The sequence below is a fragment of the Glycine soja genome, chromosome 5 (assembly GCF_004193775.1).
Source record: "Glycine soja cultivar W05 chromosome 5, ASM419377v2, whole genome shotgun sequence".
Lineage (NCBI taxonomy): Eukaryota > Viridiplantae > Streptophyta > Magnoliopsida > Fabales > Fabaceae > Glycine > Glycine soja.
Genome location: NC_041006.1, coordinates 41,284,173 through 41,301,601, shown reverse-complemented (window position 1 = coordinate 41,301,601; position 17,429 = coordinate 41,284,173). Strand labels below are relative to the sequence as shown.

Here is a 17,429-nt window from a genome sequence, read left to right as displayed (position 1 = left end):
CTATTAATGGCTTAAAAGTTAAAAAGAACTAAAACTTCTTTTAATTCAATAAATAACGTATAAAGACTACAAGTATTATCCAGGAGCACATAATGCATGAGGTATCATTTTAAGTTTTAACCATATTTCTAAAACAAGGCTATATACAAATATTAGACACTGCTGTAAGTTACAGCTGCACATAGCTGCGAACAAATTTGGATCCTCTCAGCTTCATTCCCTCCAGCAGCCATCTTGCAGCCAGCATCTAAACCCTTAAATTTGTTATTATGCAGAAATTAGAGAGAAAAGAGGATATAAGAGAAGGTTGAGATTTTGGACGGAGGGAAGTGTTGATGGAGAGCCGGAAGGATATGGATCCGAAACCGCAAACGTGGCATTAGTAAATTTAGCAATTAACCCAGGCAAAAAAAAAAACTAGTATAAGAAGCATGCTATAGAATGGCAGTTGCATGCAATTCATAAAAGATACACACAAAGAATGAGGGAACTTAATCTCACTAATGCTTCGTACTCTAAGCAAAGAATTCTGCTGTTTTATACACCTGTTTTAATGTTACAACATTTGGATCATGTTTGCCTCTGAACATAAACACTAACAACAAATTCATCGCAGGCTTGCAGCCACAACATAACAATATGTACAAAGTAGCCTTTTACTAACCTAACATTTGCTAATCACACAACAGCTGCCAGCTGCTGTCTGCTGATGTGTTTACTGCCAATAATTGTTTGATCAATCTGTGTTGTCTCTTCCCCTTTTCCAGTCCATCGCTACTACTTTTCCAACCTGCTTCTGACCATCATGAGCCTTATCTAAATCCCTTGCAGGTGGGGGCATCATATAATGTTGCTTCAAGATGCTGGCATTTGTACGTTTGTTTTCCACAAAAGAGTCTCTAATTTGTTTACTGGGAAATGATCTACTTGATTTTGAAATAGGCCACACAATGTGCCCTTTCTTAGCAATATTGGAGTGACCACTGTTCTTATTCTCGACTATGGAAAGTCTTGGCTTCTTTGAGGGCATTATCTGCTCCACACTTCTGGCCACCATGTCAGATCCGATCATTGAAATTGGTCTTGAAGACGTCTCCTCAAGTTTCTCATCTGATTTATAGTGGCAAGATTTCATGGCCTTCAGTGAAGTTTTCCTTTGCCATTTTAAAATTCCATCTGAACTCTGCCTCATTAAGTGAGTTGCAATTTCACAGAGAGTTTGTGCAGCAGTTAATATTATTGGACAACGTTCATCTGTCACAAACAAAAATGCTAAGCAGGAGGTCTTGCTATACTAGAAACTTCAGTAAAAAAGTTAGATTAGAAAGAACAGATTTTCAAAATAGTCAAACAAGTGTACACATTCAAAAAGATGTGTTGTTCTCAATAACAACATACCATTTTCTTTAGTATCAACTTGGCCTCCAAATTCTGTATTTTCAGGACAGAGATCAGTAAGATAATTCCCAGAGAGAGAGGGAGAAGAGAAGAATCAGATGATAAAAAGAAAGTAGAGATAAGCAATAACAAATTCAAGTAGCCTAAGAAAAAGTTACCTGCTTTAGCCTGAGAAATTTCTGAACATGGTACAGAAGATGAAGAATCCAATTGATGGAAAGGAAGGTTAGCAAATAAAGATGAGAAATTCCTTTTGTCTGAACTACCAGATGAAGGAACAAGGCTCTGATCATAACTGAATGAATCAAGGTTTGAGAAGGAACTGCGATCAGCATCTGTAGAGCTAGCAATGACACCTATCCTTGACCATTTACCTTGGCACATACTTCTACTTGTTGATAACTTACCTGCGTCAGAATTAGTTCTAGAATGACCAAAAGCATGTGACCATGGAAAGGTTGGCAGGCTTGGCCGACGAGACACTTGCTTGCCTGACCGTTGGTCATTACCATTCTTTGTGGTAACAGCAGGCTTGGACACATCAAGCAGCAAAGACTCCAAATCCTGGAATGGATGGAGTGCAATTCGTTCCAAAACATCCTTAGGTTGATGTAACGGGAAGTCAAGTGGACTAGTTGTACTTTCTACTTCACTACAATGATCCTGGAAGTCAAGCACTAATAAGTACAAAATGACATTAACATTATATACAGTTTTATTATCAGTGGAGGTAAATTAGAATAGGCATACATGACCAAGTAAAAGCAAAAAGTTTTAGTGCCTGAAGAAGCCAAATAGGATGGGGCAGCCTTTACGTAACATATATGAAGCAATCCATTAAAATTCGAATTTTAGTTTATTAAAGCCAAAAATGAATGCATATTTGAAACATTTAATACTGACCTTCTGACATGAAGACATGTCTAATGTGCAAGACTGCTCTTTATCCCCATTACCAACACTTTCTATTGCACAAACTGAGCTCAATTGGCAAGTTGACATTTTCATGTTGGAGGAGTAATCCATCTCGGCCATATTTTGGGACCGAATGGGTTTCGGGTGCTGAAGGATAGAGCATGCCTTTCTAACTGAATTTAAAAAACTATCACTCATACTTGATGTTTTCTTCCCTTTATCTTTGCTTAAAATGGGGAAGTCAAAAGTGCCCCTAAGAAGCTCCTCTAACGGTGGTTCCTCCATAAGCTTTGTGACATCATGAAAATCATGTTTCAGACCATATAGCCCTGGCAACAGTTTCCAAAAAATTGATTGAAATTTATTCAAGTTTCACATAGTAATCACAGCTGTAAAGCATAAAAGAACCTAAACAAAGTATTCTGGCAGAGAACCTGAGCTTTATTAAAATCTTAAGTATTAATTAAACAGCTTATATTTGTTGCTTGGAATTGTAGATTAAAGGTGTCAGAACATATATAATTTGCTGATGTGGCCGCATGTGGGTTAGGTACTAACTATTAGACATAAAGCTAACCGATACAAAATCATATACTGGGAAGAAGCAGAAATTTTGATATCCTCACATAAAGAGCTGGCTCAAAAATATTGGAAATTATAATTAAAAAAGAATAGCTGATACTCTAAACTTCTACGAAGGCAAAGAATTGAACATTATTAAACTGCCTCCATAGTGGCACAAGTATAGCCAAAATGATATTGAGTTCAAGATTCAAGAATAATAATGCAACAAGGTACAATTTTGAGAAATCAAGGCATTATAGTAAGAAGACTGCAGTTGTTAAAGTATATCTGTTATGAGAAATCAGCAATATAAACATGCCTGATTGCCTTTTAAGCTGGATAAGCAGATAATCAAAATAGGCCTGTTTCTGGCTTCAATATCATTACAAACATGGTAGTAAAGAAAAAAAGAAAGGAAGTCTCAGTTGTGTCATGAACTTGGTTTTTGAAAAAGAATACACAATGTATATCCATATCAGTAGACAACTTCAGATGAGTTTTCTCACATATTAAATGGAATGACCTGAATTGTTGGATAACTTAAGTAATTAATGCTACAAACACACAAATCAGATATCAAACAGGTTAAATGAGCCCCTGGCTATCTTCAATCACAATGTTCAAGAAATACATGGAGAAAAAAGTTCACGAAGAAAGAGAAACTACAGGAGATTTATGAAGAAAGAGAACAATAAGCCTAATAATTACATTACATACCAAAAAAGTTGTTCCCCCCAGATGTAAAACTGAAGATTGATGCACCCATCTTCATAGAGGATGACTCAAATTTAGCCTTCACAGAAGGCACTTTAAAATTCCTCTTATCACCACGCTTGCTAGAATTGCTCTTTTGCTTTGGTAATTGATTTTTCTCTACACCAAAAGAAATCAAGGAACATAAAAAGTCAAATAGCATATAGATAGAAAGCAATAGATGGCCTGTTTGGTGGGAAAATACCTGGAGAAGTACAGTTTAAATTATGCAATCCAAGTTTGTCAGAAATATCCTTTGACTCTTCAATTCCATTAGGGCTCAAAGAATCTTCTGGTTGGGACATCCGTGGCCTCTTTGAACAAGAACTATTACTCCTGTTTGATTTTGCTGCTTTTCGTTGTAATGGTACACCTTCTAATCTGGAATTAATTACAGAAAAATTTCTTCCATTACCACTAGGCGTATTTTTGGACACCTCTTCACCCTCGAGATGGGGCAGCAGACTAGAATTCTTAGAGAGTTGAGTTTCTACAAATTTATTGCAGGAAGGAAACTCAGGCACAGTTTTTATACTTGCAACATCTGGCACAATAACAGTGAGTCAGTAAAACCATGTAATAATGAATAAAAAAGCAAAAGGATGATGAGTATATCACAAGTTGAGACTGAAATTAATAGGCTAAACCTAAACCCAATAAGGGACAATTCATCCAATACGGCATGCATCCAAGAAATCAATATCTATTAGGAATAGATGATTACTTGAAACAGTCCGAGTAAAAGCTATTTATAAGTCAAACAACTGCAAAGTGCAAAAGAAGCACATTGGTTTAATCCCGCCTGTGTATGGGGGATGACTCAAAACCAAGCATTGAGCAAACAGAGTGAGCATCTCCACCACTAAGCAGAGCTCCTCCAAGTTGGAGCCTCCAACACTGAACTAACACACATATATGGCATGCTTCAAATATACACTCCAACAACTTCCTCTCCCATCAATGGACAAAATAATATCAACATGTTTCCACATTCAACATCAAGTTCAACCTTCCGTTATCTTTCTAATCAATATTATTGACAAGTGTAAGAATTACAAGACTGCTGCCGTAGTCAGAGCAGTTGTCACTACTCACTAGGTTCATTTTCAGTTATAATGATGTAAAAATTATGAATATCCCAGTCAAAGACAGTACAATAACTCATAAATTATCTAAATTACATTTTCCCAGCTTCCAAATTTGCATTATTTCATAACGCTCAAGACCACCAGCAAACAAACAACAGAATATCACAGATCAAATCACCAAAACCCCAAAGCCAACGACACACACTCATACATAGACACAGCAATAACAAAAAAAAGAAAACAAAAACAAAATAAGGGTTAAAAAAATAACATAAAGAAGAAGAGAAAGGAAATAGAAATAGAAATAGAAATTGGGGAAAGGATAATGAGCGAAACCATTTTGAATTAGCGAGAAACCCTCCGATCCCATCAATTTGGGGGTGGCTGCCACGTCAAGTGGTAACGGCAATTCAACAGCGTCCATGGACGGAACCCTAAACCCCTTCGCGAATCTGGTAGCTGTGGCGAGTGTAGAGTGAGGAGAGAGAAAGTGAGTGTTTGGTGCGAAGTAGCATGTTGCGGCTGTTGAAGAATTTCTAGGGCAAGTTTTGGGATTCAAAGATTGCTATATATAGTTTTCGGGAAATGGTCTCAAGTGTTTGGTCCTAGGGAATATTCCGGTAAGAGCAATCCCACATTATTTTATAACACACTTTTATCTTTATGAAATTGAGAGTTAGGTTTTTCTCTTTTACTTAATTGACGTGGCATTATCCATTTTGTTCATGGATCAATTAATGCAGGTTTATCACCCAGATTAACATATTATTAAGTTGTAGTCCTTTTTTCTTCAGATATATAGAACTACATCTTTTTAGGTTAAGCGTTATTACCTGTATGCTTATATAATATTCTTTTAACTCATTTATATTTTTAAGAAAATTGATAATATTAAAATTGTTAACAATTAATATATATTTTTTTAAAATTATTGAAACTTGTAATCTCTCTTTTTGTTTAATTACTTTATACTTAATTAATTAATATATGTTTTTCTTCTTTTTCAATCCTTTTAAAAAGAGAAAATAAATTTCTTATAAAATAATTAAGAATATTTTAGTCAAAAGTTAATTTATGCAAATAAAATTTAAAAATACTGTTGTAAAAGGGATAAACAAATTTTTAAAAAATTTCTTATACTTAAAACTTAAAAACAGATGTATACTTTATTTAGGTTACAGCATTAAAAATACATAAAAAATTAATTAAAATAATTAACTTTCAAAAACTCAATTTCTAATTTTTAGTTTCAAAATAAAACTCCTTTGGACAATTTCAATCCTATTAAAATTAATTTAAGAATATATTTTTGTAGTGATAAAAATAATGAGGGTAACTATATTAATGGTGGTGATGACCGTATCATTGGTGGTTAAGATAGTAATGATTGTAATGTCATAGTAATAGTTATGATGATAATAACAATTGTAGTAGTGGAGTGGAGGTAATAATAGTATTAGTGACAATGATGATGATAGTAGGGATGACGATAAAAACATTAGTAATTATAGTGTTAATAATGATTCTAGTAGTGATATCGGTGTCAAAAATGATGCAATGTTAGTGGTGTTGATGTTGGTAAAATTGGTAGTAAAAAAAAAAGTCATTATCAAAGGTAGGAAAAGTGTTATTTTTAAAACTAAAAATTAAAATCATAATTTCTTTAAATGAGCGTAAACATGTTTTAAAATCAGTTAAAAATTATTATAGGTTCATTTTTGTCAAAAATGTTTTATTTGAAAAATTACATTTAAAATAAAAAATAAAAAACTCACCGTCACCCTCAAATAAGTCCTTAATTATTAATTTCGAGTTAAAAATTTGAAAGTTTAATTGCCTTAAAATTTAATAGAAGTATCAATTTTAGTATTTTTGTTCGATTCAAACCTACTTAGGATTGGAAAAATTCAAAAAAACTATTATTATGTTAACTCACTTATACATTTTATTTGTTAATAATTTTTTATTAATAACTAGTCGGTTTGTCCGTGTTTCTAAAACAATTTATATATATAATTATTTGATTAAAAAGTATAAAATAGAATACGCGATGCAACCAAACATTGTGGACAAAAATCAAACAATAAAAGAAATTTTATTTTATTTAATTATTTTTAAAAATTAAAATGATAGAAAAATGAAATTAGAATTCAAAAATATTTATATTTAATTAAATACTTTTTTACCTCACAAATATCATCTTATAATTTGATTGAAAAAATTTAATGTAATGTAATATAACAAATTTGATAAAATAATATGGCATTTAAATTTAAATAATAATATTTTAGAGTTAATTCAATTAGATATTTAACTAATTTGATACAATAATATCTTACATGTATTCTTTAGGGATTAGGGAAGACATTTTGTTTGAGACAAAAAAATCATTATAGACAATAAAACTCAATCTAAATATTTAACATAATTATATATCTTGACTTCAAATCAAAAGCATTAACAATGTTAAAATAACTTGTCATCATGTCATTTGATTCACACACTCAATGATGCAAGTCAATTAAATATTATTAAGTAAATTATCTTTCAAGTTTTTTTAATTTTCTTCTAGGTTAATTAAAAAAATAAAATTATATCTACTAATTAAAAAACATAAACCAAATATAGTAGTACATAAAAAATTATATAAAGAAATCTCAAATAAAATCAAATAAAGAAATCAATACCCCATGCATTGCATAGATAAAATCTAATATTTAAATTGTATGATTATAATTAATTGTCATAAAAATATAACTAATTATTGATGTCATGTAATTAAATACTTTACAATTATTTTGTTTAAAAATTAATTATTGATATCATCTTTAGTATTTTTGTTTGACTAAAAGCCCCTAGGGTTGATAAAATTCAAAATGTCACCAATGTGTTCACTCACTTATACATTTTATTTAATAATAAATATCTTATAATTTTATTCTTGTTACAAAGATACTCTCAATCGATTGTGGCCATGAGTTGCACACACACCAACAAAAAAAAAAAAAAAACAATTGTTGTATGCGTTGTTAAAACCTCTTGACAAAAATGATCGAAGGGGTAACATCATTAATAATACGTACGTGTCAGTAGCAAAATCACACGTTGTGAAGCATGACATGTGAACCTTAATTGATCAATTTTTTAAACCTAATGCTTTGGTCAAACTACTTAATTGATCAAACTTGAAAGAAATTTGACCAATTTCAATTAATAAAGAGAAAAATAAAATGAAATTTATGTAAGAAAAGGAAAACACATATTCAAAATTATCTCATTCTATTTCATATATTTATATTTGCAAATCTAATAAAAAAATTGATGAAATCTACGGTGCACCATCATTTTAGGTGATTCGCTATCTATCATAAATTATAACCTCATGATTGATCTCATATCACAATACTATAATGCACCTTCCACACTGTAGTGTCACCTTTCTTTTTTTTCATCAGCAATCTCTGTCGTTGGTAATCATTTATCGTTGGTAGAGACAATTTTCAGTGGTGATGTTTCATTTTTTTTCCTTATTCTTTCCCTTTTCCATCCCAAAAACAACAAGATGATTGTTTCGTCTTTCTTTGTTCACCGTGATGTCCATGAACATCATGCAACCCTTGATTAGTAGGTTGAAGAAAAACACTAATAGGAGAACAAGGAACTTTAAAATTATTCAAACAAAAAAGAAAAGAAAACCTACTTGAAATATAAAAAAATTCAACAAATAAAAAAGGGAAAATGACTAAATGAGATTAGAGGCCATAATGAGGTGTTGAAGAAGAACCAGATCGTCGCATTTAGCTTCGAGGTGAAGCAAAATTAAGTATGTATAACATTTTGCTAAGAATAGGAAACACAACCCATTAAAAAAAAACAAAAATGGGGTAAAGGATATTCTTATGACAAGTGATCACCGGTCGCATTCTTGTCATTAGGATCAATCCTCTCACGTATTACAACTAGTGTCCTAAACCGACTTTGCTAGGATATTCATGTTTTTCGAATTTAAAGTAAAAATAAAAATAAAATTGTTATTTTCTTCATCAAGGTAGAGAAGAATATATACCATTCTGAAATTGGCATGGAATAAAAAGCCTTAGATTCCCGTACTGTCTATATATAGTAAACAGCTAGATGGAATATATTCTAGAATCTAGTCTAATCTGTAAAATTATCTAGGACTAGTGAACAATACAGAGTCTGGCAGCTGCCACAAAATTGTGGATATTTGGGACAATACCAAATAGAATCTTAAACAAAATCTTATGATAAAATAACAATGTGGGGAAATGAGTAGAACAGTTACCAGTTCCTGTTGCAGCTGCTGCTACTATTCCCTGCTTTCTGATCCATAAGCTCCAATTGAGAATATAGAGGTCTTGCATTTTACATCAAATAACTGATTCAATCAAAATAATATATTTGTCCTCTAAAATGGCAGTAGTGTTACATAATCAAAATAATATAGATTACCTTCTCGTGCATTGCTGGGACTAAAAAATGACGTCTAACTCATCATATTTCACCATCAGCCGGGATGAGCCCTTTCCCCATTACAAAGTCTAAGATCTCAGTCAAGATACCCTGCACATGAAGAAGTACTAAGAATAACATCCAAGTACAATGTATGAAATTAGTGGAGGCTTTGAATTCTCTCTCAACATGTGTTTTGCAACAGACGGATCAGATACTATTACAAAAGACTGCAGGATAACCAAGAGCAAAACTCAGTAAGAAACACACTGAGCTCAAAATTCTATTTATGTATTCATAGAGAATTTCCATTTCTTAACTGCTGAAGTTCTAAAAGCTTTATTTCAAACGTTGAGACTTTAATCAGAACACAAATAAATCTGAAACTGAATCCTGTCAAACAGAGCAAAATCAAATTTTAAAAAAAAAGAATAAAATAGAAATAATAGTGAGAATGAGAATTTGTTGAAGAAATATTGGATTTCTCTCAAGGCCAAAGAGGTCAGCTAAGATCCAAAAGCTAATACATATAACAAAAAAAATATAATTACAATAATAAGTTATCCCAAAACCAAGAAGAAAAAAAAGAGACAATCACCCCAACACCAAGAAGCATTAATCTGAAAAGACACGTAAATCCTCCATCCAACCTAAGTGGATTCTGCACATGAAACCCGGGTTACATCAAAACTAATTCCATGCATGGTCTTGGCTGCATAATATGCAGGTTGGATTTAATTTCTCCTATGAGCAATGGTGAACCAACTCATCTGCTTGCATCGTGGAGACAGGCAACTTTATTGAAATGGTTTCGATTGGTATATATTTGTTGCTGAGTAGAACGCATGTTCTGATGCGGGTTGATGGGTAATATATATATGGTACTGTGGTGATTGGTGAGAATATTGTATTGTTGTAAATCGGGATTAGGAAGTTGGGATAGCAAAGTAAAGTAAGCACATGTAACACGGGGTTATAAATTTAACCTCTTTAGGCTTCTGTATTAGGGGGAGGGCATTTCATGCAGGAACATATAGTGTGGATAGCTGTTGTTAGTGGTGGTTATCTAGTATTTCTATCTGCTTATGATTGAAATACACAATAACCTCCTCAAAGTTTCTGTTTTTGGTACCTTGCCCATAATAATATATATTTAATTTTGCTGACAAAAAAAAACATGTTTATATGTTTAGCTGCCAAGTGAGCTACCTCATGAATGTTACTCAAATATGGCTTACGAAAGAAGCATGTTTAAACAGTTAGACATTTGCTTTCCACATGTAAGTTGAAGATTTCATGTCTCTCTAGTTTGTTGGCTGCTTATATGGTTTAGCTCTTCAAACAATGAGATAGCCTAAATAATTTCATTATTAGATCTATCACCCAGGCCAGTTTCTAACAACTTAGATTTACCATAAAAAAAAAAAGAGACAATGAAATCCACTTCAGATTTATCATGAAATCTTCTCTGCTTCAAGCAATGCTGCCTCTTTTGACTTTGTGAGTGGTTCCAAAGCTTTCTTATCTTCTTGTAGTGATGCAATCTGAATACAAAATAAAACTAACAGTGAGCATAACAAAAAAAAAAAAAAAACAGCAATCAGAGAGTGAAAAACTACAAATGGACAAACTTACTTGGGTAAAAGAGAAACTTCCTTCACAGTCCCAGAATCATCATGGTATGAATTCTTCGTAGTAGTATAAACTTGCAAAAGAGCCCTTTAACCCCAATTTAAAATCACTAACTCTACTAAAAGAACCAATCAGCACACGATCAACTGTAATGGATAAAATCCCTTATTCTTGCTTTTACCGTGGTCCAATTAGTTTTTTTTTTTTTAATTTAAGAAAAAAAAAAAACAGAACAAACCCAACCAATCCCATACCGAGAGACCCAAATGGGATACTGATAGATGGGAGCTCGACACGTGGAATTACTGTTGTTTTTTTTTGCATCTAATAATATTATTCATCATGTTTTTTTATGACGTTATTAGTATAAATTTTTTCTAACTGAAAATAATGATAAATTTTTGTCGGGATTATGAATGAATATAATGTAAATATTTTTTATCCAATCTATTTATTTTATACTCAATGGTTAATCGAAATTCAAATTCTATAATACTTGATTAAGGGATACAAGTTGATATCATTTCTAAATTTTTTCATAGGAAAATAACAAAGGAATAAAAATTGGAAAATTACAATACTTGACAGATTTAATTTTATACTCATTATTTCTTATTTTTTTTAATAAAACTTATAAGTATTTTACATGTTAAATTTATTATTATTGATATAATACATTATCGTATACATGATTTTTTTTCAGTACAATATTGTCAAGGACGGATTTATTAATAACCCCCAATATTTTTTAAATTTAAAACTTTTAATATATCTTAGTTAGGAATTTTTTTATATCAGCTAGGATTATTTTTTACTAAGGAGGCTTCTCTGTAATAATTGTAAATAATTTCATTTTTTAGACAAATATTTTTATTTTTATTTTATAATATTCAGTGTAGAGATAATTTTTCTTTATTTCTTTAGACAATTTTTTTTTAGTATCATTGATTTTTCCTTTTAATATTTATTTCTTTTACAATTGTAATATACTAATTTTAAAGGCTATACATGATTGTATTTATTAACTTTTTCTTTTATATTAATTTGATTATAATTTTATTTGAATATTAAAAGTTATTCATTAACTTTTGATAATGGGGCAAACTTATAAATACTGTATAAACAATTGACTTTTTGAATTTTGAAACACTCAAATAAATATTCTCTCATTCTATTACAATTCTTCTTAAAGAGTTGATGTTTTTTTTCTTCTTAACATAACATTTTTTGTCTCCTATTTTTTTGTTTCTTCTTATATTATATATCATATATAAATATTTAATTTTATATTAACGTAAAGTAAAATTATTATTTATTTTAAGTAAATGGATTTATTGTTTATTTTATTTAATATTTAGTTTTTTTTCTAGAATTATTACCTTATCATATTGTTATTATTTTATTTAAAAAATGATAAAAGTTACATAATAAATATAATTAAATCAAAACATTTGCTAATACTAAATAAGCTAAGATCAAAATAAAAAATTAAATATTATATGTAAAAAAATTCAAAATACTAAAGTCTACAATATATCAATCTAAAATTCTTAAAAAATAATTAATTGCATCATTGAAATAACTCGAATGAAAAATAAATTTAAGTATTGAACCAGTTGTAACTAATTTAATTTAAGTGAGAAAAACCAATTAATTAAAACAATCCAAATCAACATAGTTAATGTATTTTAGATTGTGAGAATCATCATGTAAATTCTAAGTGACGAACAGCCACGAATGCAAGCTCTTCATTATCATCATAGGGTGATCATGGTGTGCTGGGGTAAAAAATATATAACTCAGGAGAAGAAGATGAGATGACGTGGCAACGCATTGCACGTGCGAGGGGTGGGGTCCCACGTCCCAGTCTATTAAATGGTTTCAGATAGGATTCAGGAATGTATCGATGGGAAGGTATCATATTATTTTTATTTATTTATAGTTAGTTATTAATTAGTATTCTTATTGAAAAAAGAAAAAAAAAAGTTTCCATATACACAAAGAGAGTGACGAGAAAGAAAAATGGTGTGGAATTTGTCCCTGTCAGCAACTAGGGTAGGGTTCCCTCCGCCAAACCCAAAGAAAGAGTAGAAGAAACCTACAAAACTCATCTCTATAAACAACTCCGTTTGTCACTCCGGCGGCTTTAGCAATCACTCCCTCCGTTTTGCGTTTTGGATTCATTTATCTGCTGCTTTATCTTAAAGGCCAAGCGATAAATAACCTCTCTCTCTCTCTCTCTCTGTGAGATTGAGAATCCGATCCTTCGTTTCCGAAATTCTCGCGAGATGGACGAGAACCTGCTCGACGATATTATCCGGAGGCTCGTCGCGGCGAAGAACGGTAGAACGACGAAGCAGGTGCAGCTTACGGAGGCAGAAATTCGACAACTCTGTGTTTCCTCCAAAGAGATCTTTCTCAGTCAACCTAATCTTCTCGAACTCGAGGCTCCTATTAAGATTTGTGGTATATTTACTCGATATTTCCGATTAATTGATTAATTGTAACCTTGCTTGTTGTTTTATTAGTTTTTTGTTTTGTGCTAATTGTGAATTGTGATGCGTGGATTCTTTAATTGAATGGGAAACGTTGGGGGAAAACTGGCTTTTAATTCTGTTTATTTCGTTTTACATGCGGTTTGTCATGAACGCTGATCGTTGTTTACATGGAATTGGAATTAGTGAACGATTTGGTTTTGGTGTGAATATGAAGGTTTTAGGTTTTGCCTCTTTTGAAACTTTTTTTGGTACTTTGAATTTAATATGGGGTTTTAGGTTGGTGTGCTGAAATTGGGATTGTCAGTTTATCACTCACACCTTTGTTTGGTTTTCTAGGGACTATTTAGAGGGAAGTGTGATTGACGTGGATACTATTGCTTTTGAGATAATCAGCTACTTGTGCAGTTATTAACTCTTCATTTACGTGAAAACGTGTGTTGAGGAGTCTATGTAAATGAATAAATTGTTTTGATGTGTTGTTGGATAGAATTAATGGCTGCCTTCTAAAGTTCTACACCAATAGGTACATTACCAGTTGCAAAAACTGATTTTCAATGAGTTTGTTGTTACCTGTTCATCTGTCAAGTGCCTTTTGGGGTTGTAGACAAGGTGCCCCTTCTGTCAGGCATGTGCTGCCTTGTGATGTTTTCTTGGTATGGGCAAGTTGCTTGCCTTGTTGACATTTTGGTGGTACTCGGTTTAAATGGCCAATAATTGTGAAAACTCCAAAAGCCTATCCATCTAACTTGCTTTGTCATGAATTTAAATTTTAGCGTGGCGGTGGCGGCGGTGGCTGCTGCATTTATTTTGTTTGTGAAATTTAGACCTTAGATCCAATTTTCAACTTATTATCGTGCTTCTCACATGTACATTTTTCAGTTTTATTTAAGTAGGAATGTTATGAAAAAACACGTTAAAATGGTTCAAGTTTTTACTGTGTTCTTCTTTTTTCTAACTTTAATGCCTTGCTTCTTCATGTTTATACTTGTTGGCACCTTTTGGTTTGAGGTGCTAAAAGCCAGGGCTAGAACCTTTAGGTTGCCTTTCATTTTTTGATTTTGACCACCTTGTTCTTGATGGATGTTAAATAGTGGATGGCATTTGTTTTAATAATTCATTTGCAGGAGATGTTCATGGCCAATACTCAGATCTTTTAAGGTTGTTCGAATATGGGGGATACCCACCTGAAGCAAATTATTTATTTCTCGGAGATTATGTTGATCGTGGTAAGCAGAGCATAGAGACAATATGTTTACTCCTCGCCTACAAGATCAAATACAAGGAGAATTTCTTTCTTCTCAGGGGCAACCATGAGTGTGCATCCATCAATCGTATATATGGTTTCTATGATGAGTGTAAGAGGAGGTTTAATGTTCGCCTCTGGAAGACATTTACTGATTGCTTTAATTGCCTTCCTGTCGCTGCTCTGATAGATGAGAAGATCCTTTGCATGCATGGTGGACTATCGCCTGATCTTAAACACTTGGATCAGATTCGAAGTATTGCTCGTCCTATTGATGTGCCAGATCATGGCCTTCTATGTGACCTTCTATGGGCTGATCCTGATAAAGATCTTGATGGGTGGGGAGAAAATGACCGAGGTGTATCATTTACATTTGGGGCTGACACCGTTGTTGAATTTCTTGAACATCATGATCTCGATCTGATTTGCAGAGCTCACCAGGTAATGAAACCTGAAGTCTGGTCAATTTCTATGGTTTTATTGCTCCTTTTGGATTGATCATCTGTGGCTATAGGTTGTATCTTTCATGGTTTGTACTTCTATACTTATATACTACAGTTGGTCATGCATGATGTGTTTGCATTTTGCTACTTATTACTCAAGTTATTAAATGAAAAATAATCGCAAGCATTGAGTAGATTAATTATGATGACCGAGAATTGAAGGGAAAAGAAAGAGACAGGATGAATGATGATATGATGAAATTGGGTTTTGATGTCACACTGTATTAATCACTATTGTAAGTCTAAAGAATTTATTATGTTTAATACAGTTGGGTTTATCTCTTTCCCTTCTATATCACCAACTTTGACACCTCATGAATATCAGGTCATTTCTACTTGTGTTTAATTGATGATCCTTTATTTAGTTGCCAGCCTATCTTTGTTGATGTACTTGCATTGTGTCTTTGTCTGTCTATGCTGATGTATTGGGCATTTGCTTGGCTCATCAGTCTTAATCCATTGGTAAATCTGGTTTAATGTTTTCCTTTTAAAATTTTGGGCTTTGTGTTTCAGGTTGTAGAGGATGGATATGAGTTTTTTGCCAAGCGTCAGCTGGTGACGATATTCTCCGCACCAAATTACTGCGGTGAATTTGATAATGCTGGTGCTATGATGAGTGTGGATGACACCTTGACATGCTCTTTCCAAATACTTAAATCTTCTGAAAAGAAAGGGAAAGGTGGATTTGGCATCAACACATCAAGACCAGGAACTCCACCCCATAAGGTAAGAAGATGGGAACTATTTTAAGGCATGCAATTGTTCATTAATGCATATTCTGTTTATCTATGTGGATCTATGTATTTGTATGTTTTAACGCAAGTAATTTACAATCTTGAGTTTTAATCAAGAAGGCAACTGTATCATAACTTCTAGATCTATTAGCAAATATGAAGTGATTTACATGTGTCACTTAAGTTGGTTGTGGTGCATGTGATGAATGAATCAATTAGTGTGGATTTATGTGTATTACTACATTTAACTTTGACATACGATTGGTATTTTCAAGCTTTAAATTAACATCATCAGGGAGACCATAATGATAGCAGAGGCAATGCTTAAGTCCAGGTTAAAACTCAATTATGATCTTTCCATTGAGGTTGTCTGTCTAAAAGATATTCAAGCCTCCCGGAGCTTTACCGATAAGCACTGTTCACAATTATCTTAGACTTTTAAACCAAATATCCAATTTTCTGGCTTGGCTACGCTCTTTTGGGCATGAGCCTATAGTGGGAAGTAACCTATAGTGTAGAGTCTGTGTTGTGAGGGGCATGGGTGAAATGGCTATGCTCTTTGGGGCAATTTCTCTTAATGAGCTTTACACCTTTACATGGTCAAGGAGTTCGTGTTTGTTGATTCAATATCCCATAGTTTTCTACCAATGCCGATTTCCATTTTTTTCTTAGTAAAGTCTACCAATGAGAGAGACCAGGCACTGCTTCTGTACAAGGGTTTACTCAATTTTTTAGGTGTTAAATTTTCTTTTTCGTCATATTACTTCAACATGTATAAATTTTGTGGATTAAAAAAACTTCTGAAAGCTTGCTAGCTGCTTTCTTTTCATCCTATCATATGCCTACACATTTAAATATACTGAGTTCTGACCTCCTTTAACTTTTTATTCAGGGTGGGAAGAATTAACATTCCCGAGCTATACAAGGTCAATGAGCTGAATGGAGGCATTCATTATTCGTATTAGGGGTCAAAGGCTTATCGTTCTGCTGCCTGGCATGTGATTCACAACACGCCTTCCTTCCTTGGCAACGAAACTAAAGACAGTGTGGCAAGGAACAAGGCACTTCATTGCGCGACTTCGATTGACCCCTTTCCCTTTTTTTCTCCCTTTCTCCTTTCTGATAGTTTTTTTTTTTTTTTAATGTACAATGCAAATTCAAACTTCATATTGAGGAATCCTGAATATCTTATTTTGTCGCGAGAATTTTAATTTAGATTAAATTCAAAATTTCGACCCTTTCGTTTTTCTCCTTGCTTAAAAATTTACATTTGATATTTTAGTCATTACTTAAAAGAAGTTTGTCAATTGGTCCTGTCGTTTGCATTGTTTTTGTTTTAATCTTTATATAAAAATATTGCTGATCTTTATATATAAGTGATTTACATGTTAGTTCTTGTGTTTGACACATCATTTTTATGGATTTTTATACGATAAAAAATTAGTATTGTTATACTTTTCATTATTGGTAAGGAATTAATCTGTAAGTGTTTTATGCATGAGTTGAAATGTATAATTTTTCAATGTTATGCATAAAATAAAAAGAGTAGGGTGTCGGAAACTAATATTTTATATTTGCATCAGCTTTATACTGAGTGGGATAGCCCTAACAGAAGAAGGAAAAAGAAA

At 32.4% G+C, this 17,429-nt stretch overlaps 2 protein-coding genes across 2 annotated transcripts; one reads left to right on the top strand and one right to left on the bottom strand.

Moving 5' to 3' along the window:
* Positions 1–482: 482 nt before the first annotated feature.
* Positions 483–5,326, bottom strand: LOC114413415. The gene is made up of 7 exons (XM_028377823.1): positions 5,055–5,326; positions 3,836–4,174; positions 3,595–3,750; positions 2,302–2,642; positions 1,557–2,061; positions 1,399–1,431; positions 483–1,254 (listed from the first exon to the last, which is right to left on the bottom strand). Exons 1-7 carry the CDS (start codon positions 5,140–5,142, stop codon positions 737–739), a joined length of 1,980 nt encoding a protein of 659 aa, XP_028233624.1. The 5' UTR covers positions 5,143–5,326; the 3' UTR covers positions 483–736.
* Positions 5,327–12,796: 7,470 nt separating this feature from the next.
* Positions 12,797–17,049, top strand: LOC114413414 (serine/threonine-protein phosphatase PP1-like). The gene is made up of 4 exons (XM_028377822.1): positions 12,797–13,289; positions 14,446–15,005; positions 15,581–15,793; positions 16,694–17,049. The coding sequence occupies exons 1-4, from the start codon at positions 13,112–13,114 to the stop codon at positions 16,706–16,708; spliced, it is 966 nt and encodes a 321-aa protein (XP_028233623.1). The 5' UTR covers positions 12,797–13,111; the 3' UTR covers positions 16,709–17,049.
* Positions 17,050–17,429: the final 380 nt, after the last annotated feature.